The 24,165-nt window shown below is 40.9% G+C and overlaps 2 protein-coding genes across 2 annotated transcripts; both read right to left on the reverse strand.

Annotated features, from left to right (window-relative positions):
* Positions 1–863: 863 nt before the first annotated feature.
* tigarb (TP53 induced glycolysis regulatory phosphatase b) lies at positions 864–5,889 on the reverse strand. The gene is made up of 6 exons (XM_030440449.1): positions 5,792–5,889; positions 5,489–5,526; positions 5,265–5,386; positions 3,326–3,403; positions 3,110–3,220; positions 864–1,701 (listed from the first exon to the last, which is right to left on the reverse strand). Exons 1-6 carry the CDS (start codon positions 5,821–5,823, stop codon positions 1,273–1,275), a joined length of 810 nt encoding a protein of 269 aa, XP_030296309.1. The 5' UTR covers positions 5,824–5,889; the 3' UTR covers positions 864–1,272.
* Positions 5,890–7,058: 1,169 nt separating this feature from the next.
* Positions 7,059–20,356, reverse strand: LOC115595680 (G1/S-specific cyclin-D2-like). Its single transcript, XM_030440448.1, has 5 exons — positions 19,873–20,356; positions 18,719–18,934; positions 15,490–15,649; positions 12,779–12,927; positions 7,059–9,950 (listed from the first exon to the last, which is right to left on the reverse strand). Exons 1-5 carry the CDS (start codon positions 20,065–20,067, stop codon positions 9,786–9,788), a joined length of 885 nt encoding a protein of 294 aa, XP_030296308.1. The 5' UTR covers positions 20,068–20,356; the 3' UTR covers positions 7,059–9,785.
* Positions 20,357–24,165: the final 3,809 nt, after the last annotated feature.

Here is a 24,165-nt window from a genome sequence, read left to right on the forward strand (position 1 = left end):
TTCAGTTATGTTAAATTGGGAGTAGTTTTGTGCACATCCACAAAACCTCAGTAGGATAGGTTCTGGATTAGAATGACGTGTGGTGCCCACCTTATTACTTAAATAGAATTAATTCATGATATTTCTTGTGCATATTTGTGACCTACTGATTGAAAGTTTTGTGCAGGAGTCCCTTTGAATATGGCCAAATACACATTTTCTTTGTCACTCAGTTGAGATTAAAAGTGACAAATAGAACTCAACAAAAAAATATCAGTGTTGTGTTATATTGTACAAGTCAAATGAGCAGCAACACTCGCAAACCTCCACTTGTGTTCCTATCCAGACCACATACTATAGTGATGACGGGAACATCAAATCTCCACCAAGTACTGTATATTAGCTGTGTATAGACCGTCCTTCTACTACTTCCAGTTCTATTTTGAGACGTATCAGAATAGCAGAAGTGCATTTGTGTTAATACGTCACACTGTTTTAAATCTTGAGACCACAACGAACTGCCAGGCTCAGACATTCAGAGGAGATCAAAAGTGATTATAAATAGAAAATAAAACCACTTCTGTGGAATGCTAAAGAGCCTGAAACACCTATGAATATGTGACACCTGGCAGCATATATACACTGATGTCATTAACGATGAGTCTTTGGGTTTGGATGTTGCTTAGACAAAAAAAGGGAATCTGAAGACATCGCTGAGAATTCGTGATGAGCATTTATCATATTTGTTTTGACACTTTAAAGGATGACGACCAATAAAAGAATCGAGAAAGCATTCGTCAGATTTTACGATAATGAAAATAATTGCTGGTTGCAGCCATGATATGCAACCTGACATCTATAAATGTATAAAACTCAACACACAGTCAGTGTTTTCAGGTTGTATTGCACAAGTTAAATAAGCAGCACACAGGAGACACATCAACTTCAAAATGCCACACCTATCGACAGTGTTCAACAATACCTTAAATAGTTCTGACTTTGGTATAACATCATAAAATCAATAATAAAATAACCTATATTGAATGAAGTACAACAGTAGTGCTTACTGGCCCGTAGTCAGGAGCATGATAAAATGGTCTGACAATACAGTACTGCGCAATTACTTTGTAAAACACAATTTACCATGTGTATTGTTGCATTTAGTTACCTGTGGTAACTCTGAGGTCTGTGCCTGTTATTTCCCTTTTGTGTTCATGATTGTGTCCGTCAGATACTGTGTACATATGCACACAAACAGTACTTAATGCATAAATCCCTGTCTGTCCCTCTACACTATTCAGCAGCTGTGAGGGTTTCCAGGTGATCCTTCCTGTTGGTGAAGACGCAGCGCGCGGCTGAGAGGACCGGGCCGGAGTCGGACCGGTTCAGAGTGAAAATGAAGCGACTGATGCCTGTGTTTGGACAGGGTGAAAACAGCTGCGACATCCTCACTCCCTCAGGCAGAGAGCACTCCAAGTCCTCCACGAGGTGCTTGACGGCTACTCGGATGTAAGCCCCGTGGCTCACAGCCAGAACGTGGACCGGCACTCCCTGGAGACCGTCGTCAGCTGACGCACCCAGAGCTGAGGCAGCAGCTGCAGTGTCGTTTGCAGAATCTTCAGCTTCTGATGATACAGCAGAAGCGTCCGGTCTTGACCAACCGTGTTCGTCCAACATTTGCTTGTAAAGGACTTTGAGGAATTTTTTGAATCGCAGCCTCACCTGGAAGCAAAGTGACAGTGAACCGAAGCTAAGAGGTGAAGATTATTTTCTTATTTTTCCTTTTCTTTAAGCTTGCAACAGACATCTTTCTTTTTTTTTTTTTTTGTAAGTATTTTTGTTGGCCTTTTTATGGCTTTTTATTTAAAGTACAGCTGAAGATATGACAGGAAACGGGGAGAGAGAGGGGTAGTGACACGCAGTAAAGGGACCCGGGCCGGGAGTCGAACCCAGGTCCGATGCAGAGCCTCAGCACATGGGACGCGCGCTCTACCAACTGAGCTAAACGGCGCCCCAACAGACATCTTTCTTTTGCCTCAAGTTAAAATCAGGAAGTGAATAAGTTATAGTGGAAACTACAATTTTGAGCGAGTAAACAATCACAGTAATCCCAGCAGAAATGGGCACACATTGTCAATGTTGGCGTATATAACAGCCCAATCAGCAAAATGTTAGCAGTTGACATGTATGCAAAACACTGATGCATTCAAATGTATACTTCATACCTTTAGGCTTCGTACCATATTGCCCTTTCTACAAAAAAAGGTGTCATATCAGGACACATTGCATGTTTATGAATTGACTTTCATACCGTGAGGTGGAGGGGATGGTGGTGGAGTTGGAGGTGACAAGGCTGCTCGAGTAAAACTACTGGACATATATTTGATAGGGGACCAAGGCATTTCAACATTTGTAAACATGACATCACTGGAGATCTTTTAGAAGACCTTGGGACAATCCAACCGTGTCAGTGCCAACAAAAACGAGTGTTTTTAACGAGACTTCGAGACATCTCCTGTCTTGTTTGTGCCTACCAAAGCAGGTATGGAAGTTTCCTAACCCCAACCTAGAGGTATTTGTGCCTACACCTAACCAGAGCATAAACAACTAATATATTTACTATTTAAGAAACGTTGGGTTGCAACATAAAGAGACGTATGTTTTAACTTCTGTGGTTTTGCAGAAATGTACTTTGCCATCAGTAATCCTGGCAACAGGGCTGAATATAAAACTCTACAAATCAATTGAATCAACCCAAAAAAATGTCTTGCCGCGAAACTTAAAACAAGGCCGTTCTAATTTAATGGCAGGCTGACACTGAGATACATCACTGACATTCAGCGATGAGCACATGCACTTACCCAGATCTTTCCATCTGCATGAATTAGCTTCAAGGTTTTTCACATAACTAGTTGTAAGCGTAATAAAGACTCGACGACACTGACATTTTTAACAGTTATCACTCAAGAGCCTGAGGTTTTAAATGCAATAAGTAAAATGGCCACTAGGTGGCGTTGTTGCACAAGCAAAAGACTCTTGACCTTGGCTTTCCATGTGGCTGTCTTCAAATTATTTACCAGCATGGTACAATCAGTTTCCAAATGATGAATGCTGACTGTGTCTGACTCACCTGGTCTAAAGTTTCTCCCCCCGGAGGGGTGTAGTCTCGACATGACTGACCGGCAGCGTTGGCCATGTTCTTCAGATCCTCTTTGGGACGTCCCTCAGCAACGCCAAAACCCTGCATGATTAACACAACCACAACTTAGAGCTCAGATAAGAAACGACCTCAGTACAACATTTAAGGTTTAATATCTGGAAGTCCTGCAAATAAAACGGATCTTACCCTCTCTCTGAGTAACGGCTCCAGAACCATCTCCGTGCCAGAACAGTGACTGTTGTTTCTAAGAATTTTTTCAGCTGTCTGATGGAGGAAATGTATACTGGAAATTACTCAGTCAAAAGTAAGTCTGCCGTGGTCATACAAAAAACTCATTAATACCATGTCAGCATCCGTGAGTCAAAGACCACAGAGACATGAATGTTCAAACAACTATTTCATAACTGGAAGTCTTCAACATGCATCCTGTTTGTCCACGTGTTTTTCCACAAGAAGGGGAAAAGTACAGTGCATTTTACTGATTTGACGGAATTATTTGCTCCTGATAGGAAATAAACAAGCAACACATATGCATGACTGAACAGGTTCCCGTAAATATATTCAATCGTTGTTTAGAGACAAAGAGATTAATTTTGCCGGTGATTTCTTAAATTAAATGTTGTCAGAAACTGACACTTAAAATCACAAAAATGACCTCAAGGCTGAGCTGACATTAGTGCTATTTTCAGTGTACGAGCACAAGATGAGCAGTGCGCCATTATTGTAGCCTTAATATACCGTTTAACACACATCATCACACAGAGGTATTGGCGGCAAATTATCGCACACCAGTTGATTAAGATGTTGATGGTTAAAGGGAAAATGCGTTAAGTCTTTCTGGAAGACATCTGCCAGGTCTGGAATCATTTATCAAAAAGGTCACTGATGTAAGCAGCCGATCACACAGAGTTGCTAGGAAAAACAGTGTTTTTCCCCATCGTACCGCGTGCCTGGCGTGCGCTCCCGTCTTGCGCCACGCTTTACATTACTGTTTTTAGAAGTCTAACTATTTTCTTGGGGCGCCTGTTCCGCTTAAAGCACACTCTACTCCGAGGCGCTTTTTGATGTGGTCACGTCAGAAGCGACGAGTCTCCGTGTGAGGCTGTAGCACAATGGTCTTGTCTTGTTAAAAAAAGCTTTATTACTTTTTTGATTCATCAGTGGTCAAGGTCATACCCTGTAAAAAGATCTCAGCGCTGTCATCATCCTTATAAACCCGATAAATCATCCTATTACGCAGTATTACGTGCGTTGTCTTTATCCAAACCATTTAATCCTGACACAGAAATTAGCCCTGAAGGTGTTAATGGATAAAGCTGCAAAATCCAAAATTAAATCAAAGCGAAAACAAATAAAGACAAGAGACCAAAATCGGCAACATATGTTAGTCTGTCTCTAAATACTTTCTGACTTTCCTGTTGTAAGTTGTAAAAACCCCAAAAATGTGTCACAAAAAGTCTAAATTTATTTCTAAAGCACATTTACAACAACATGAATTGACCCAAGTGCTTAACAAACAAAGACAAAGACGTGAAGGTCAACAGGAAATAATGAAAGACCATTTATTCACCCAGAGGGCTGCAGGGAATTAAAAGAACACGTCAGCAAGAGGGAGCCAATCCTTGAAGTGAACAAACAATAGTGCAATTATCGGGGACTATATTCAGCTGCGGATTGATACACTTTTGGTGGTCAAGTGAGAATTCCGATCCAAGATGGTGCATGCAGTAAAACTACAATAAGATCAAGTAGAGTGCCAAGGTTCATGGTAGTAAAGGACCGCGTCACTCTGCGCGACAGTGCGGCTCATTGATTTGTTTTTTATTTCCTGGACAACGCTGGAAGAATAAGATCTGACAGAGGATCAGTTCGTTGTTGGTTTTGGAGACAAGAAAGGTATAAAATATCCCCAGCCACTGCAACCAATCCACACAAACTGACACTTCAGTAAACCACCTGTTTAAGACAATATGCAGGCAGCAGCAGGGCAGTGATACTCTCCTATCACTGTCACATAATCTGCGTGTGTGATGTCCAGACTGTAGACGACTGGTTATGTCAGGGTGCTTCAGCCTCAGTGAAGCAACAACACTGCCATAATTAAAAATTAATGAGTCTGTCTCACCTGCATGGCTCGCTGTAGGTTGCTGACAATCACATTGTTGAACGGGATGTCTCTGAGGTATCTTCCCACCGCCTCACCCTGCTGCGCACCTGTTTCTGACAGCAGCGTGTCCACACCTTGTCCTACAGAAAACAGCACAATGGAGATGAGTGTTAAACACGTCTCATAATGTCTCCTGTAAGATTATTTTCAAGGACATGTTAAGGCAGACTTTAACAGCGTACCTTGAAGCAGCTTTAGCCTGTTGTACTCGGTTTCCCCACTGTGTGAAAATACAGCAATATCATTGAATTAGCTTCATATCAACCATATCGATCCATGTTACAGAAGACAACAAGCCATGTCTTTAAATACACAGCTCACTACACAGACTGAAGCACGATGTTCACGTTTAGTTACTGAAGTCTTTCTGTTAACACGTTCAGCCGCCATAGTTCACACAAACTGACAGGACACACTGTTAATGTACACTATAATCACATAGTCGATATTATTAATCACTATCGAGCCTGGAAATAATCACTTACTGTCGCACGAGTGTTAAACTAAATGTAAACATTTTCGGCAGCGGCTCTCTCCGTGCTACTTCCTGATTGAGCTGTAGATACGTAACGTAACCCTTTGCGTCATGACGCAATATCAAAATCGCATTGCAGAGCCACATAAAGAAAAATTCCCCAATAATCACATTTTCTGATGTAAATTTTGCAATTTTTTATCGAAATTATTAATTGAGATTGAAATTATTCCTCCTGTTTTAAATTACATTCGTTCAGTACCATGAAAAGTAAATAAATCTTTAATATGACAACTAATTATATTTTTAGTCACATTTAGCCCATATATTTTGCATAATTTATAGATTTCATTTTCGCGTCTTCGTATCTTCCGTATGTGTATTATTATGACAATTTTATAACAGAATTTCTATATCAGTATTAATAATTTCACTTAAAATAACAAAAATAAAGCTTTTAAAGCTTTTTAAAATTGATTTATTGGCCAATTCTTTATTGCAACCATTCACTTTCGATAATGTGTTTAGCCTGATGTTTTTTCAGTTTTATTAAAACATGTCTGGAAGAAAAGTAATTTAAACTAATTTCACGACTGGAATGACAAACGTAAACTTGAGCCTGAATTACTTAAAATAACTCAAAAAACATATTTATATCCATTCATTGGTAGAAGTAAAGTGTATGTAAGTTTATTTAAAATAAAGAATCTGCAATCATAAGAATCTGTAGGCGTGATATATATAACTATGTTAATGGAGATAAAAGAGAAAACTTTTACAGCCACTGTGTTATTTGTCGGCTACTTTTAAATGATTTACAGTCAGAATTGTACTTTTTTTATCTTGAATTTTAAATAAGACTGATTGACTGTCAACAGTCTTCAAGCGTCAATTCTAATAAAACAAAAAAGCCATTTAAACTTAACAAGTCTTTAAATGTTCAATTAGAATGTAGAACATTTCTTCAACTGAACAAAAACAGAAATCAATCTTTTTCCATCCAACATATTAATCATATTATTTATTCTACTATAAGTTACAAGCACTTTGCATCTTTTCCTTTTTCTTTTATTAATTGCTTACATTTCTTCAGAAAAATAGTTAAGACATATATTCAAAACATGTACTGATTTATAGATTTGAGAGCACTTGTCATTTGTCCAAGTTATGTCGCCCTCTGGTGGTAAATAAACGGAACTAACTCACAAAAAGGCTCAGTCCATTTCAGAACTAACACTTCGGCAGAGAGGCAGAGGTAGACAAATAAACCAGTCACATGATTTCAGCCAATTTATTGAGGAGAAATTGAGGTACACTGTGTGGTTGCAAATGGGGGCAGTGGGAGAGGAGTTTTGAATCACAACCACACTAAACCACGATAAAACATTTCTCGTGGTTTAAACTTCGACTGATGGGTACCTCAAAAACAAACCAATAATCCACTTTACTCCAATGAACTGATCGAAACAAGCCAATGAAACTCCAACTAGGAAAAAAATACATTTTTTTTGTCTTTCTGATACACATAACATACGGCATAGGCTGTTTTTTTAACTTAGATATATGAAATAACCTATTTTAAAGTATAGGCACTTATAACTGCTCAGTGGAAGACATTTTTTGATTTAAAACAGAAGATGCACCGTTCTTCCTCTCATCCAGACAGAAAAAAAAAAAAAGTGAAACCCGTCCAACAAATTCAGAGTGAAAGTGTGATGTGAAGTTTGATGAGGTAATGCGAGATAGGCTCTCGCTCTATCCATCCAAATTAACCTGAGGTACACAAACATTACAAAGAAGCAGCAAGAATACGATAGAATATAAAGATACAAATGAAACAATAAAAGAGTAAAATATGCTAATCAAAAAAAAAAAAAAAAAAAAAAGAACAAACAAGTACTTCCAGTCCCACAACTAACTGTGTTACGTTCCCTCCAGTACACATACAGAGAAGCAAAGAAGACTTGTTACATATACAACATTTCATAATATAGCAGCACACAAGTGAATCACATAAGGCATCTTTGTGTAAGACTGGAAAAGAAAAAAAAGCTTCATAGCAGCAAGAGAATGATGTGTATAATCTTAATTTCTCACTTTGGAATTATCTCTCAAATTATACACAAAACATTTGAAAGCACAAACTTTTTTTTTCTGTTTAAAGCATTTTTTTTGAAATAACATTTGGCTTTTTTTGCACAACAGAACATGCATGAATACAATTTAGAAACTACATTTCTCGTTCTAAAATGTAATGAGGATTTCAAGCATTTCTGCTCATGGAGAAATTGGTTATATACAGTTAAACTTTCCCGCCATGTGAACCCGCCCCTACCCATGGAGAAAAACAACTCACAAGATCATTTTAAAAACTACAGTTCAGAAAGCAGTTTACATTTAAAAAAAAAAAAAAAAAAAAGATGAAGAAGAAGCAAAACAAGAATATAGGACACAGTATGCGTGTAACTCTTTGAAAGAACTATTGGAAGGTTTTGGCTATGAATGAACAAAAATTCAAGTAAGGTTAAATAATAGACTGAATCAAAAACAAAAAAAAAAAGTCTACAAGTGACTTGGCTTTCCTTAGTTTATATTCTATTACACTAGAACACCGATTATCCTATGTCTAGTCACCTGTCGGGGCGTAGCTTTCAAGACAACGTGCGTTACCCCGTGGGAATCCAGCCCAGAAAAAAAAAAAAATCAAATAACTTAAAGGAAAAAAAAAAAAAAAGACCCTAACAACCCACTGAACTCTCCACAACCACCATCCCCTTACCATGCTTAAGGAGTGTGTTTTTAAAAGTGCATCAATATGGTTCCAAGTCGCCCGCTCTCAAATAAAAATGGTTGAAAATTGATAACAGGAGAAACTGCAGCACAACCGAACTGTCACCAGGGATTCTTCGTCCTCCTGTGCACAAACATTTTATAGCTTAAAAGTGAACTTCCTCGCTGTTTCGCTATCGTTCGTCAATCCAGACTCTGCCTAGTATTTCCACCGCTTTTCACATGCGTCTCTTTTCCCAACAAAAACCTCGCACGAAACCCCTCGACTTGCATTCCCTCTCCTACCTGGTAAAGAAAAAACTTGCCAAATCTCCTTTTCCTCTGGTAACATGACTTGCAACCCGAACACTCTTAACTACTCTCTTACATGTAGAGCAGGAACAGAACAATAATAATGTAGCCTCGCTGAATTATAATACATGTACATATCGTCCTATCAACATACTGTACTGGTCTGTGGATCAAGACCGTAGTAACTGACCTAACCATAGCCGCCGCTGCAGACCTCAAAGCCCCTCATGTCCGTCCGCTGTGAGCAGGCCCAGCCCACTCCTGGCCAACACTTTTCAGCATAAATACCAAGCAGTGCTACAGGTGCACAGTATGCTAGATAGAGAGAGGGAGCAGCTAGCTACAGTAGCGCTCCTCTGGCTGGATTATCACCTGGGTTTAAATGCCATGTACTGTATCATCAGCATTTCAAAACACTACAAGAGGAATTCTCCTGCACGAATGAGTGCGGAAATCCCAGATAAAACTGTGAATTGATAATTGCTCGCTAAAGATGATAAAAGAGTAATATAAGTAAATGCTAACTAAATATACATTTATCTATTTTTTTGCTAGGTTGTATCAAAAGAAATAACTATATTTTATATAATTATGCTGTTTTGCTTTTTCAAGTATGAAAATATATTCAGGTTTCCATTCTGGGAAACCTAAGGCACTATCAAGTTTTCAAGAATTTACCATTTTTTAAATAGCTTGTTTGATTACATGTGGCCCGTACAGAAGGTGAGAGAACACCCGATCGGGTATGAATGGGGCAAAACAAAAGAGAAAAACTAAGAATTTCTTATACTAAAAGTTCATAGATTGTCACGACATCACACGTGTGGTGACTTGACGTAGATACAGGCAGCTCACGGCCCCTCGCTCTCGTTAGTTCATTGGTAGACAGTCACGAGCTGTGTGAGTCGGGCGGTGGTGGGAGTTCATAAGTTGACGTCCCGTACATCTGTGGGGGTGCTGGACTGGTCCTGCTGCTCCCTCGCCTTGTTGCCTGCGCTGACCCCGGTCTCCTGCCGGTACTGCTGGCCCTGCTGCAGGCTGGCGGCCAGCACACGCTCTATTTGCTCTTGGCACGCCCTCAGACAATCCTGGAACAAAAGAGTCGGACGTTGTTAGGAATATACACACACACACACACACACACACACACACACACACACACCTCGGTCACACCTTTGTTAGTGTTTGAATGCTTTAAGACAGGAGAGCCATTCACGTACAAATGAGGCATGAGTCTAGGTTTTTTTACATCATGTTTGTCTGTCCTTCCTCAGTGATCGGATGTGAGGTACATGTAATCAGGTACTGTGCGGTACTACAGTACAATTTTGTGCCATTTGTACTTTACTTGGGTATACTTCATATACTTCCACTTCCTTACATTTAATTGATAACTTTAGTTTCTAGTTTCGATTAGAGGTCAATTATTAGATCAGATATTCAGCATTTTTTTGGATTATTGGAATCATTTTCTTAACCAATTGCCAATAAAATAAATCAATTTAACCTAAAGTTTAACAAAAAAAGATTACTATTTGCCTCCAGAAGTAAAGGAGAACTATAAAGTATCAAAAATTACAAATACCTCAAAATTGTACTTGAGTAAATGTGTATGGTATCCTTTCATCATCAACTCAGCTAAAACGCGCCGATCAATACGCAGACACTAGCGTGCAAAAATCTGCAGTTTTTTGTCACATCTGATGTGTACGTTGTTTAACAGCTTTGGTCACATGCATGGCATACCAGCAGGGAATTATGTGTTTTGAGGTAGGTGGTCCCGTCTGCATCATGACCAGAACAATGGGTACCAGCACACCCCAATACCAACAACGTGGTGCAGCGAGCCAACATGGTGGGCACAGGAGTCGGGTCTGACACGAGACCTGTGCATGTCTGAGATGTGCACCCGTGGGGGAATGCGTACGGGGGGAAGGCCCCTAAAAAAGCTCTGTGGTCCATCAGGGAACAGATAAGCAGTTTTGAAGCTCTGAACTCCCCCTCCTCCTCCGCCACCCTTGGGTTTACAGCACGGTCAGTCCCATGTGGGGGTCTAAAGGAAATGGCTTTGACCTACTGAACCCTGACCCTCTGAGTTTGGGTGTAAAACAGAATATAGGACAGTGGGACCGGATGTTTTTGGACAACTTCTCCTGTGAAAGGCGATCCTCTCGCTCTCTCTCTTTCTCCCTCTCTCGGTCTCTGTCTCTCTGCAGGTCTGTGTGGAAAATGTGGGAGGTCTGCCTCACTGAGCCGACTGCAGGACTCTTAAAAGAATGAACCGAGGCTCGCAAAGAGGCCAACAACATTCCTTTGAAATGTACGGATAATTGGAACCCGATGGGCTGCAGTCGGAGCGCCTGTTGTGACGGCTGGGTTGCGGGGCCCTCGTCGCCATGGCAACGTGACCACAAGCTAAAGAGGCAACCCTGTTGTTCCTGTGGCCCATTGGCTGTGGCCTTTTTGTATTTCTAGGCATCTGAACTTGTCCTCTGGAGTAACAATGACTCATTGTGACAATATAAAGCCCACACTGGAATAAATCTGGGATAAGTAGTATTTTTTTAACGGGGTTTAAGTGATGTCAAATTGTGCATAATTGTTTGTTTTTGTCTGCTGTGACTTGTCTGATCCATTATATTTCATGAGTTATTCGAATTTAATTTCAGCTCACAATACAAATCCATTGTTTTTTTTATATCTCAGCCAGGGTTTACAGAACAAAACGTTCAGTATTACACTGACAGACTGTACATAATTTCATTGGGACGACGTTTGAAGTCACCAATATAATACATAAAGTCAACAGACCCATTTACTCCAGATGAATGTATACCGAAGCAACTGTATACAATATAAGAGTCAATTTAGATTTCAAAATACTTTTTGTTGCACACTGAAACTGTACAAAAGCTCACGATTGCACACGTTTTTAATGACTCAAAGAAATGCACTGATGTTTATGGAGGCCTGAACCACTCAGCACCTGTATACAGAACAAAATGCTCAGAATCACCCACTGATCAACTATATATTATCCAAATATGATGATATTTATACTTTATGGATTGTTATGAGGTGATATAAAGGCAGTAAAAGTCAGTGGAGCCCCCTTTACTTGACTGAATTTATAATGCAGCACCTGTATATGATAAAAACTTCACCGATACACTGTACAAAAGCTGATTATGATGGCATGTGCAGCTTTTGACTTATGTATTACATTCAAGTCTATGGAGGCCCATTGTATTTATCATTTGGCCCATTACATCATTACTGCACAGTGACAGCAGCTCATTCTGACATGAAATTAATAGTTTGAGTTATATGTAGTGATGCTTTCAATCCTAATGTTTAAGTATTCTAAATCTCCATTCACTCCCAATTATTTGAAATTCATGCAATACATTAAAGCCGATGCGTTCTCATATGCTAATGAAGTCATCAGAAAAGTGTCGGTCTGCAGGTTTTTCGGACAGCTTGAATAACTTTCTCTTGCTTCATTGGCCTTTGGTCTGGAAAAGACTCTCCTCGACTTCATTACGAACATATTCCTCCACCAGGAGGGGCACACAGCTAAGGGGGGGGAGCCATGCAAAGAAATTGCATGTGTCCTACCACAAGAATGTGGGCTCTGAGTTTTAAGAAGACATTCCCTCTGCCGCTGCTCTTTATAGCAGCAGTCTGGCTCCACAGCCAAGAGCCAAAAGCTTGCTCTCCCTCACTCTCTCCATGAAAAGTAAATAGCTTCAATCTGCCACTACTGAAGTCATCACTGTTGTTTACTAAAGAGCCTTTTATGCTGCTGTCGTGAGATGTTGCAATGATTATTATTAACAATGCATTGTTGTGTAGCACTAAAATTATTGAGTAATTACTTCTGGCAGGTCTCAATTTCCCTCACTGTTGTACTCACCACCTCTGTGTTGGTGATTTTGGCCAGCAGGTCTGTCAGGTTGTCTCGACTCAGCCTCTGGTCAGTGTGGTCCAGCTGCAGGCCGCAGACAGCGGCTCCCATGCTGCCAGTGGCGATCATGGAAGGGGGGTTCATGGCAAGGCGGTCATCTGGTGAGGAGGAGTATTAATGTACAATTAGGCAAGCAGCAGCTTTAGGCAATAGTGGCAGACGGGAAACACGTTTGTGGCTGTGACACTAAAATCAGCCCAGAGGAAGTATGAGAAGTGCAAACACCTGAATCATCTCCAACACGCAACGCCCCACAACTGAATCTTACTTTCCCACAGTCTGAATTTCAACAGACAGAGCAGCATGGTGTAACCTGTGTGGTTTCCTTCATAGAAACTTCAGCTCTGATTAGAAAAGCAGAGTAGGAATCCTCCTACTCGCTGCACAATGAGTTCCAGCAGGAACGACTCCCTCCGGTACATATCCAAGTCTAAAGGCTTAAGTGACAACAGGCCTGGATGGAGGAGGCGGAAGAGGAGGCAGCCATGGAGAAAACACCTCTGCAAGCACTGAGCTGGGGCTGCTTTTGAACAGCTCATGATGTGGCTGTGAATTTAACCTTCCTCCAGCTCTCGACTTGACGGTTGTTTTAATTTTATGGAAAAACCCTGAAGCTGGAATCACAAAAGTAGCTTATGTAAATGTTACGATTCTTCTCAAATGGCTTTAACAGAGATACTGAGAGAACTTATGAGATAAGACAAGAGGCGTGGTTGGCACCATTCCAGTGACTGACATCGTGTTTCATGAATGAACTTATTCAGTATGACTGGTGTCTGACAGGTGAGCACTCTGTTTCACCGGATGTGAAATCTTCATAAATACACAAAGGCATGTGGAACAAATAAAGATGACTCGCTAGATAGGCAGATGGATGTGTGACTGCCTTTTTTCCCCAGTTGATTGAACAAATATAATAATTGATACATATTTATTAATGTACAGCTATTAGTAAGTACTTTATGTTTAATGGAGGGTCCAGTGTGCAGGATTTAGTGACATCTAGGAGTGATGTTGCAGACTGCAAACAAATGAACACCCCTCACGGATGGTTGCCACTAAAAATGTGGAAAAACAACAATAAAGACTCTCTCTAGAACATTGTGGACCAGATATAGAAGAATCATTCAAATCAACAAAAACAACATAGTGTTGGGGTGAAATTGTTTTGCACATGAGGAGGTTAGTCCTGACATTAAAACAGCCAAAATAAATTATAACAGCTGCTAGCTTGGTTACGTTTGTACTATTAGTGACCAGGCTAGCGTCAGAGTAGCGTGCCAATCTCTTTGCCAGGGATTTTGAAACAACTAACTCAGCCAGTTCAGAGAAACTCAAGAGTTGGGATGTTCCCAACCCCTGGTGGTTTTTCCACTATTACAATACACAGGCTCCTTCCGGTCTCAGCACATGGATATGACCAACAGTAATCCTAAAAAGGCAGAGACTTGGCACACTTGTTAAGTGTTGTACAAGTCCAACCCAGCACATAGTCCTAGCCCAGCACAAACCAGCCGTGGTGGCCTGATCGCTTTGATTAAACCCCGGGGAGCAGCCTGCCTCACTACGCCCATCTTCTCCTCCAGGGGCCAGCTGTCCATAGGAGGAGCTCCTCCATCATAAGAATAACATCTCAACTCCATATAAAACTCCAAACATTTACATTACAGCACAACCACAGCAGGCCTCTCTTTTTTTCCCACTGCGGCTGCTTTGTGCTTGGTTATAACCAGCTGCTTATGAATAGCAGAGGCGACCACTGAACACACCCAATTATAAAAAAAAAAGGAAAAAAAAGTGTGACACTAAAATTGTGCTAAACGGGGCTTGAAAGTCATTGAAGGAGCCTATGGTTCCAATATCTACTCTAGTAAACAAGTGCTCATTGGCCGGATGTGACCACATTAACGTTTGCGAGGAATTTCACTGCACTTAAATGTCCTTCTTTGTATTATTTCCATCATTGAATTAGTAGAAAGGAGGCAGCAGATGAAAGGCTGTCTTGTGACAGCGGAGTGCTGTATATCATGTGTATTAGGTGATCCTGTGGTAGTGTTTCTGTGCAGGATATGAAAATATTAGAGGGATTCCTAGTATAGGCAAAGGAATGCCATGAAAATTCACCTCGGGAGAGGCCTAAGGGGACATCTGAGTTTGTGCTTCTCCAGAGCCTCCAGTTTATTTTGGACATGAGGCCAGGGACAGGAGGAGGAAGGAAGATCACTGCTGGATCGTTGCCCTTACTTTTTAAACCTGGAAGCTTCCCCGTCAACAAACAATACAGGGCGAGGAGAACAGGAGTTTAGCTGCACCTGAGTCATACAGCACATTGTGTGTATGCTGGAATACAATCACTATCATTAACCGTGTGCGTGGCTTATCCAAACACTGATAGGCGTTTTCCCAGGAACTCAAGAGACAAATGGAAATGACCACTTTAAGCAGCTTTTAGCAGCTGTGAAGAAAAGCTCAGGCTGTGCAGAGACTAGAAAGTGGATAAGGCAGCCAGAGGAGTATGCGGAAAGAAGAAAGAGGTCACCGATGACTCACGATGGGAGAATGTTTGTGTGTGTGGGAATATTCTGGTGGATGTGGGAATAACAAGGCAGCAAAGTGAGCGTGCAAACGAGTAAGAAGACGCACATGAAAAAGACACGCACCTGTGGCACAGAGGGCAATAAATGTCTGCGTGTGTTTGCGGACCATCGCCAGCTTGTCTTTGGGAAGGGGCAGCCTGCGTATAATGTGATCTATAAAATCATTTGGGATGACTGAGGCCATGTTCCACTTCAACTTCCCCAGCACGACCAGTTCCCAGTCCTGAAAGATAGAGAAAAAAGTGTCAGTCAGTTCAAATTGAGTTTCCTGGCAGAATCTACTTAGTCAGAGGGTTAAATGGCGTGCTGCCATGCCTCCATTGACCGTGAAAAAGATCACAGTCCGTCCCTATTCCCAGAGGAAATGGCTCTGTAAGAAGAGTAACATTTCTCCACTTTATCTCTCCTCGCTGTATCTTATTATCTGCATGCCTTTCTCATTCCTCGCATCCTTTGTATTCATATCGCCGGCATGTGACAAGCTTTGCCCTGCTTAGAGGCCCTGCCAATGAGACAGCTAGCCCCTTCCTTCCTGTCACAAGCCTCACACAGCTACAATGAGTTTGCACTCCACAGGCAGCAGCAGCAGCAGAAGCAGAAGCAGCAGCAGCACAGAGCTGACTCTTCATATAGTCAAAGGTGCACGCCTTTCATGATTTAATTTCCTGTGTGTTGCGTCAATCTTAACAATTGACCAATTCACCGATGGTTTAATGTTTTTCCTGTTTGGCTTTCAGTATTTTGAGTACAGGAAGCAGTGAGGAAGTGAGGAGAATGAAGAAATCAACAAGAAATCAATGTTTTAAAAGGTGTGTCTGCACACAAGAGAACTATAACTGATGTAAAAATGTGTACAAATACATAAATACCTCTGACTAATCAAAATCACACAGGCCTCCAAAAATCTAAGCACAAAATTTGGTAAGAAAACTGCAAAGACAGAATGAGAAGACAGAATCTTTGTCATAACCAGAACCAATACAACTCTCCATGGAGACATTTTGTTCTCAAGCAACAAAAACACCTTTTAAAAAGGTTTTTCAGATCTCCATTCGTCGTGCTATGCCAATATACTGATCAGATTCGTGGTTAGACCTCATAGCTAAAACAGATCTGCAGTGAAGCATCAGAGTTGGTCTGTAAAGATTTCCAGCATCATTAAGCTAAACCCCTAGAGAAATAAGCCCTTGAAACGAGCAGCCGGGACTTCTGTATGGTTGTGATGTCACAATGATACAGTCACCACCCTCAACCACACACCCATCACGTCCACAGCAGAGCCTCAGAGTAGAGAGAGTCAGACAAAGGAAGTTAAAAAATGTTGATTGTCATGCGATTCACGTAGACCTGAGATAGTTCCAGGAAGTTTTTACCCGGCAATTTGAACGTGACTAGCTGCGATTTATTTTTTAACGCGCTGCCAGAATTCACGGCCGACTTCCAGAAACTGCTGAGAGGCTCAACAATCCGTCGTTGCTGACGTTGGAGTGAACAGAGACAACGTGACTCTCTCTACTCAAGGGCTCTGGACCAGGGTTTTAGAAACATCAGCAGAGCTGATGAGGACACACAGCGTGCAGTTCCTGCTCAGGCCTGTAAGAGTTGACCAATCACAGAGGAAGTGGCTTTTTGGGAAGGGGGCCTGAAAGAGTCTGCAGCCAAAAAGTTGAGCATTCAGACAGAGTGTGTAGTAACAGACACTGAGAAAAATCCTGTGCATCTTAAGGTTTTCTAGCAGACACCCAAAATACTTAAATTTGCTCTTCAATGTAGCAAAAACAAGAAATCTGATGAATAACTGCTGATGAATTTACGGAGATGATTCACCTGAAAAGCAAAATTAGTCAAACAAAACCACGATGCCGGCAGGGACAGGCCCCCCTCCGTCACCACACACCCATCTATTATCTAACATGTGTGCCATCATTTACATACAAGTGAGCTTCCTGTATAAAACCTTCCACACACCCCTGTATTCAACCTATTTAAGGTCGTGTTGAGATTGTTGACAGTGAGATGAGCAGGGCGGAGGTTTCGCTGTCGGTGCGCTCACTTCCTGGACAGCTGCCCCGACACCCCTGCCTCCACCCTCTTCAACTTCTCTCTTCCAGCTCAAGCGGCAGCAGCCAGCAGAGTGTTCATTACAAGGAAGAGCTGCAGCATCTTTCCCCAGCTCTTGCTGCCTTCTCTGTGCATCCTGTCAGGATATCCAGGAATCTGGAGTCTTACGACAATATGGAGCATCAAATGGGACGAATGTCATTTCCCTCAACAGCTGCAGGCACCACAGGAGGATGTATAGAGAGCATGTGGAGCTGTTTGTTTGAAATGCGAAGGCGGTCGAACCACAAACTGTAAAATGGTCTTCACCTTAGATAATTGGTTGATTTATGGATGAGTCGATTGTCTAAGTAATTTTTACACATTGGAGTGGAGGATTAGTTCCTTTTATTTAGGGCTGAAACTAATGATTATTCTCTTAATCATCGTAGAGAAATTGTAAAAAAAAAACAAAACGCTATTTTGACTTATTATACGTTAGATCAACGACTCAGTGCAGCCTTCCTTTTTCTTCTTCTTAGCACTGACAACTGGATATCTCAGTATCATGGAAACTAAGCAAACTTTCTTCTGACGCGGACCGAATAATACGACAGAAAGCTCCAGGACAAGGTTTTATGCGGGGCCTTGAGTGACCGACTCAAACTGTTTGGTTTTTGGAATGTTGGTTGAGCAAGACAAGCCTTTTTGGAGATGTCAACTTTTGGCTTTTTGGACATTTTTCCGGATTATCTAATTTCTATCATCAAATATATTCATTGAGAAACTATCTGTGATGAAAATAATCATTAGTTGCAGCCGGAACATGCTCTCAAACACAACAGCTCAAAGTCTGTGTGTTGATTACTCCACCCAGGCTTTAATTCTGTTTAAAAAGTTCTTGTTCTTGGAACACCAATAAAGAGATCTACAGTACTCCACTTGTTGAATACTTATATAAACGTGGAGATGTTTAAGAGTATTCTGGCTTTTTTTAAAATCATCCTATACTGGATACTTCAAGATATCCAAGTTCTATACTGCATAAGTGGCACTAGATGGCATCACACGCCTCTCCGGCCCACATGGCTGCAAAGAAAGGATGTGCCTGTATTGTGCACGGCTCCACTTATAAGGAAAATGGGATACTTCCTGTGAAACCAATATAGCTATTAGCATTATAAAAGCATCCCAAAATGTGACTCTGCATGTTTACGCTCTTGCGGATGAATGGGGCTTTTGAGATTCTTACCAGCAGTTCCCGTGGTGCGATGGAGTTGTCTGTGTACATGCAAAGTTTCTCTGCTGATAGCGGCCTGCAGTCCTTTAACTTGGAGGCCAGGAAAACGCACACGGCTCCCAGAAGCTGCAAATAATTCTTTCTCGTGGGCACCACTGCTAAAAATCTGTCCAAATAATTAATGGCTAAAGGGAAGACGTCTTCATTACTGTGCTCCTCTTCACACACCTAAAATGAGACAGAAAAGGAAAATAAAGTACATATTAGTTATACATATTTATATAAAGGAAATGCAAAAAAAATAAACTTATCTATATACGTTTTAAAGCAGAAAAAGCAGTTAAGAGATAGGGGTAGTTTTGGCTGTTGGTTTTTTAAAGGCTGGTGTTGTCTTCAGGTTAAAAGGTTGAATCACTAATTTGCATATCTCTTTTCTGAGTGAAAGCCTGCGAAGTCTGGGCAAGGCATAAACAAATTAGTTCATAGGAAGTCGTTCAGTTAAAAAAAAAAAAAAAAAAAGAACCCGTCGCCATTCAACTCCTCTTCCTTGTTGGGGCTTGTCGCCTTTAAAAAATATGTAAAAATTAAAACTTATCACTCAGGAGTTTTAAAACGTGTGCACAATGTCTAAAAGACGTGTTATAATAGTTTCCGACAGTCATAAAGAAGGAAATCTCGCTAACACAGGGTGATTTTATCCATTAAAATGAAAGTGGCTCTGCAAGCACGTTGCCTCACCAAAGAACAACGAGTTGAGTCGCCTTAGAAAATTAATATAAATTAGTATAAAGGAGAAATGTCGTGTTTTCGATCACGTAAATTAAGATTAACCCCCCGTCTGACGCGTGAGCTAGCTGGTTAGCATAAAACGCCACCTTTTTAGCTTTAAACCAATGTAAATATCAAGCTAGGCTATTTCTTTTGAAGCTGAAACTTTCTTCGTGCTGGAATTTCCGACTCTCCCACGCCTTTGGTGAGTCATTCTCATTCAATTGTCAAATAGGTCAACATCCATGTTAACTGCTTACTTTTTAAGCTAAAAAAAAAAACCCAAAACAGCCAGTTCTGTGTGGCGAGAAATTAGCGAGTAAACATGCATAAAACAACCCTCATTAGCTAAAGCAGTTTAGGTTAGCCCCCCCATCAATGCAGAAATGCCCACAAACCTCGTGCATCCAACCTGCAACCATTCGTCTCATATAAGGCTGAATATCCTTCTGGACCCGCTGGAAATATGAGCATTGAGGTAAAAACCTTTCCTCAACTGTTAATAAACTTTGCAACACTCTGTCATCATAGAGGATGTTTGGGTCAGGCTGGGCTCTCACGGCTATGTCCGACTCCAGGCAATAAAGCTCCATGACTCGGCCCCCTTCTCCCCCTCCTCTCCTGGGTTTTCTTTTTCTTTTTCTTGGCTAAATAACTAGTGAAATAAAAAATAAATATTGTCACAATGTTGTCGACTGCGGACAGGAGGAGGAGAAGTGCCCAGGGTGAAGCATGAGGCTGAGACTGCTGGGTTTGCTCCAGTCGTGCTGCCTCTCAGTTTGCTTCTTCCTCTACGCTCCCTGCTCGGCGTCAACGCGGAGGCAGCGAAGAAGACGACATCCGGTTCCAGCTTTCAGAATAAGAGTCGCAGAGGGACACGGAGCCTTCTCTTGTGCGTGCTGCTCTTCTAGGAACTCTTTCCGAGGCTTCCGGTCTCGTTCTTCAGCCTTTATCCGCTCCACTTTCTTAACAATAGAGGCAGACACGCGGACCATGACGTAGGCCCCATATGCTCCACAATTGGTTTGGACTACAGTTACCATTTGTGGTGCTTTTAGATGAAACAAAGAATCAAAACAACAGTAATCTTCTGACAAGACTCAGGTTTATTGCAAAGTAGTTTTTTTTATATATGTAGATGGAATTTCCTTTTGTATTTTGGCACAGAACGTAGGAGAAAATAAAAATAAAGGCAAGCACTATACAAGTTAATAATCACAAATAGAAATGTGAAAAAAATGACAATAAAAACATGAAAATGTTTGATCTAATTACATGTTTATATATCTTCCTTATGATAACTTTCTGGGGAAGTTGCTTACACTAGAAATCAAAGGGCACAGCTAGTTTGTGCATTAAAATAATCATAATAACAATGATCCTCAGCAGCATTATCATAATATATAGAAATGTAAAACATTAAATCAGCATTTTCAACAAGTTAACTGTAAATTTGTTGTATTAATTTTCAAAGTAACTTTTTTATTTCATAAACCAAAAAGTAAAATACATAAAACTTTAATCATATGAGATTTAAATAACAGCAACCTTTTTTACACTTTCTGCCTTGTTAATTATTCATCACTCAAATTAATTTCATTATTATGCTTTCTGTGATTACTTAATTTAATCTAACTTGTCATGTAATTTCGAAACTTAACAAACTTATAGTGTGCCTTTTTATTCCAATTTCCTTCCAGCAACTATTTTCCCATGAAAAGGTCTGTAGGATGGGATGAGGATGGATCGGTTCAGGGAGGTGTATATGGGCTGTAAACTCTTATAAAAATGAGAAATTATAAAACTGACTGTTTTATATTTGAACTGTTGATAATCATTTTGTTGCAATACAATAAATAAATACATTAGATCACAAAATCCACAAAAATGTCAGGAAACGTATTAATTTCATCACATGTACTGATCAGAACAAAATACACAAGATAAATTAAAACATACCTTGCGTCTGACACAAAGGTCATAAATAATCTATAGGAACTATTTACCATACATGAAATACCAACCATTATCTACAGTTGGCTTTTAATTCAGTCGACTTGCCATCAGCTGCAGAATATTGCTCAAGCCAGCAAATACTCTGATTTGAAAATAAAATAGACATTCATTTACTTTTTGGGTGCCATACTGAAGGACCTCGACTGTCATCACATGTCTAGTACAGTTTATCATCAATATATCCCAATAACTATATAAGTCGTGCAATATAAATTACAAAAATTAAGTTTAGTTATTGTACAATGTTTAATATTAACTCGGTGGAAGTAAATTTGGGTGGGGGGGGGGATATCAAGAAGAAAACTGCTGTCTTGAAAACTGGAAAAATGCCTCATCACTAGGGTACAAATCACAGACAGTTTACGTTGTTACATGCAGTTTATGGTACAAATCATCTCTTTGCACTGTCTGCCATCAGGTCTGTGTATCTCCGACCCAGCTGGCCTGACATATGTGAGGACAGCGCAGTAAATCAGAGACAGAACATCTTAGTAACGCTCTACCTCAAAAAGCTAACAGGCTAACAGTGTTTAGCATCCTTGCATGCACAAATGCATACAGGCTAGTTGCGTACAGGCCACCATCAGCATTGAGGTTATTTGTCAGGCTACACAGTTTGAGTGTGATTGTGTCTCTAACTGAAAATGCAACAGAAACATCTGTCAGTCAACTATTGCCTCTCACTTAGCACTGGGTTTCCTGTCATGTCTTTACAGCTGCAAATGTGCATGTGCCCTGTTCAACCTGTTCATCCTTGACCCTCCTGTCATTTTGAACTCTTGAAGAAGATATATTATAGAATAGTTATCAATAAATTAACTTGAACATCAACAATTTAGTTTAGCTAGCTGGCTAACTAGCAGATGTATCCTAGCTTGCTAAGCTTGAGTCTGGTTAGCTTTAGTGGCCCAAATATATGTTAATCACCTGCAAAGTGAGCTTTTGTATATTTCCATTTATTTTCATTTTAACATTTTTTCCGTGGGGAATCTGACATTAATCATTTCTCTGCATGATTTGTGACATTTTGAGCCACGCTAGCTGCTTGAATCTGTCGATGCGAGTCGGTCAGTTTAACAGCTTGATGAAATTTCTGCTGGATGGACTGGCGTGAATTTTTGTGCAGACAGTCATGTTCCCAGGGGGATGGAAACTTTATGACTTTGGTGATCCTCTGATTAAGGGAGGACATTTGGATCTTGATAGAAAAAAGTGGCCTATTTAGGTAGATCGGATGGCTTTAAACTGTGGTTGGATTAGGTTTGAATTAAAGGGCCTTGGCGGAGATCTGCACTCTTCTGAGTGTCATTCTAGTTGTCACCATCTAATAATGTGTGATTACTTCAAGTAAGTGGCCTCTCTGAAACTGGCTGGTGTTTTTAATCAGGTCACAGCCCTGCCACATGAGCTGGGACACAGTGCGATGTTGCACACATCCTTATGGAGAAGGGTGTGGACGGCATGTTGATCCCATTCCAGGGAAAAAACTTTTCCGTAAAGGAAGTCCTTTGGCATTGGTGGCATGCCAAAGGATGAAAGTATAAGGATGGACATGAAAATCTGCAGAGAGTGCTTGTGGTGTCTCCAGGATGTCTACACGTGTTTGTGAGTTTGTCCTTCTAAGACAGGATCTAATCTGCAAAAGGTAGGATTATAATAGAAGAGGAAGTCGTGAATTTGCCAACTCCCTCTCACTTTTGATGTCTGAAGGCCGTTTCAGTCCCGTTTGTTTTCTCTCTGCAGCTGTAAGTGCCGAATTCCTTATCAAAGCCAACGAAGAAAAAAAAAAAATCTTTTCGCGCATCTAAATTTGCTGCTTCCGATCGTGTGCGAGCATTAGAGGAAACCTTCAGTCGAGCTGAATGACAGGAGCTGAAGTGAACCACTTCTCACTGGAACGGCTTCACAAACTTCCCCCTTTCACAGTCGCCACCAGAGAGCTGAATGAGATATGGAGTTTCATTGAGAGAAAAAAAAAAAGAGCACTGTGGAGCTATTATGAGAGCAGACTGTGAAGTGAGAGTGGGAACTGTCTCTGAGGGAATGTCAAGGTTAGCTAGATTAGTTCTACTTCAAAGGAGGGGGTGTATGTTTGAGAGGATTCATCTTAGAATTGAGATTTCACGTCCCTTTGTTTGACAAATCCCCGGGTCACTGTTTTTGTCCGATGGGGGTCTCTCCGCAAGAGGCCAAAGAAGCCTACCATACCAGACGGTCGAAGCTGGACACTTGAGGGAAACAGAGGTGTTAGACAGATAAAGCAGCCTTACCCTGCTGCTTCTGTTAGTGCATGTGTCCTATGATAACACATGTCAGCCGCTATCACACACTCCGGGCTCCACAGAGGTAACAGAGAGCGCCCAAAGCCCTGGGAAAACGTGGAGGAGCGTGAAATCACCTTGATCCAAAGATTCCTGCTGCATACCAGTCCACTGAACCCACCAGAGCACAGGGGCCCGGAGATGGGCAGACCGCCACAGATCAAGAGAACGAGACAAAGACAGAGAAAGAGAGAAGAGGTGGAGGGTGATAGTCAAGATCTTTAATCCCAGAGATCGGTTTGGAGCTTAACATCATCTTATGTGTTTCCTGTGCGAGATCAAGTAAGTCGCTCCATGAGGGAGGCCTCTCTCTCGGATATAAACACAGGATTTACTTCAACATGCCAGTTTCAG

Source organism: Sparus aurata, chromosome 14 (assembly GCF_900880675.1).
Source record: "Sparus aurata chromosome 14, fSpaAur1.1, whole genome shotgun sequence".
NCBI lineage: Eukaryota > Metazoa > Chordata > Actinopteri > Spariformes > Sparidae > Sparus > Sparus aurata.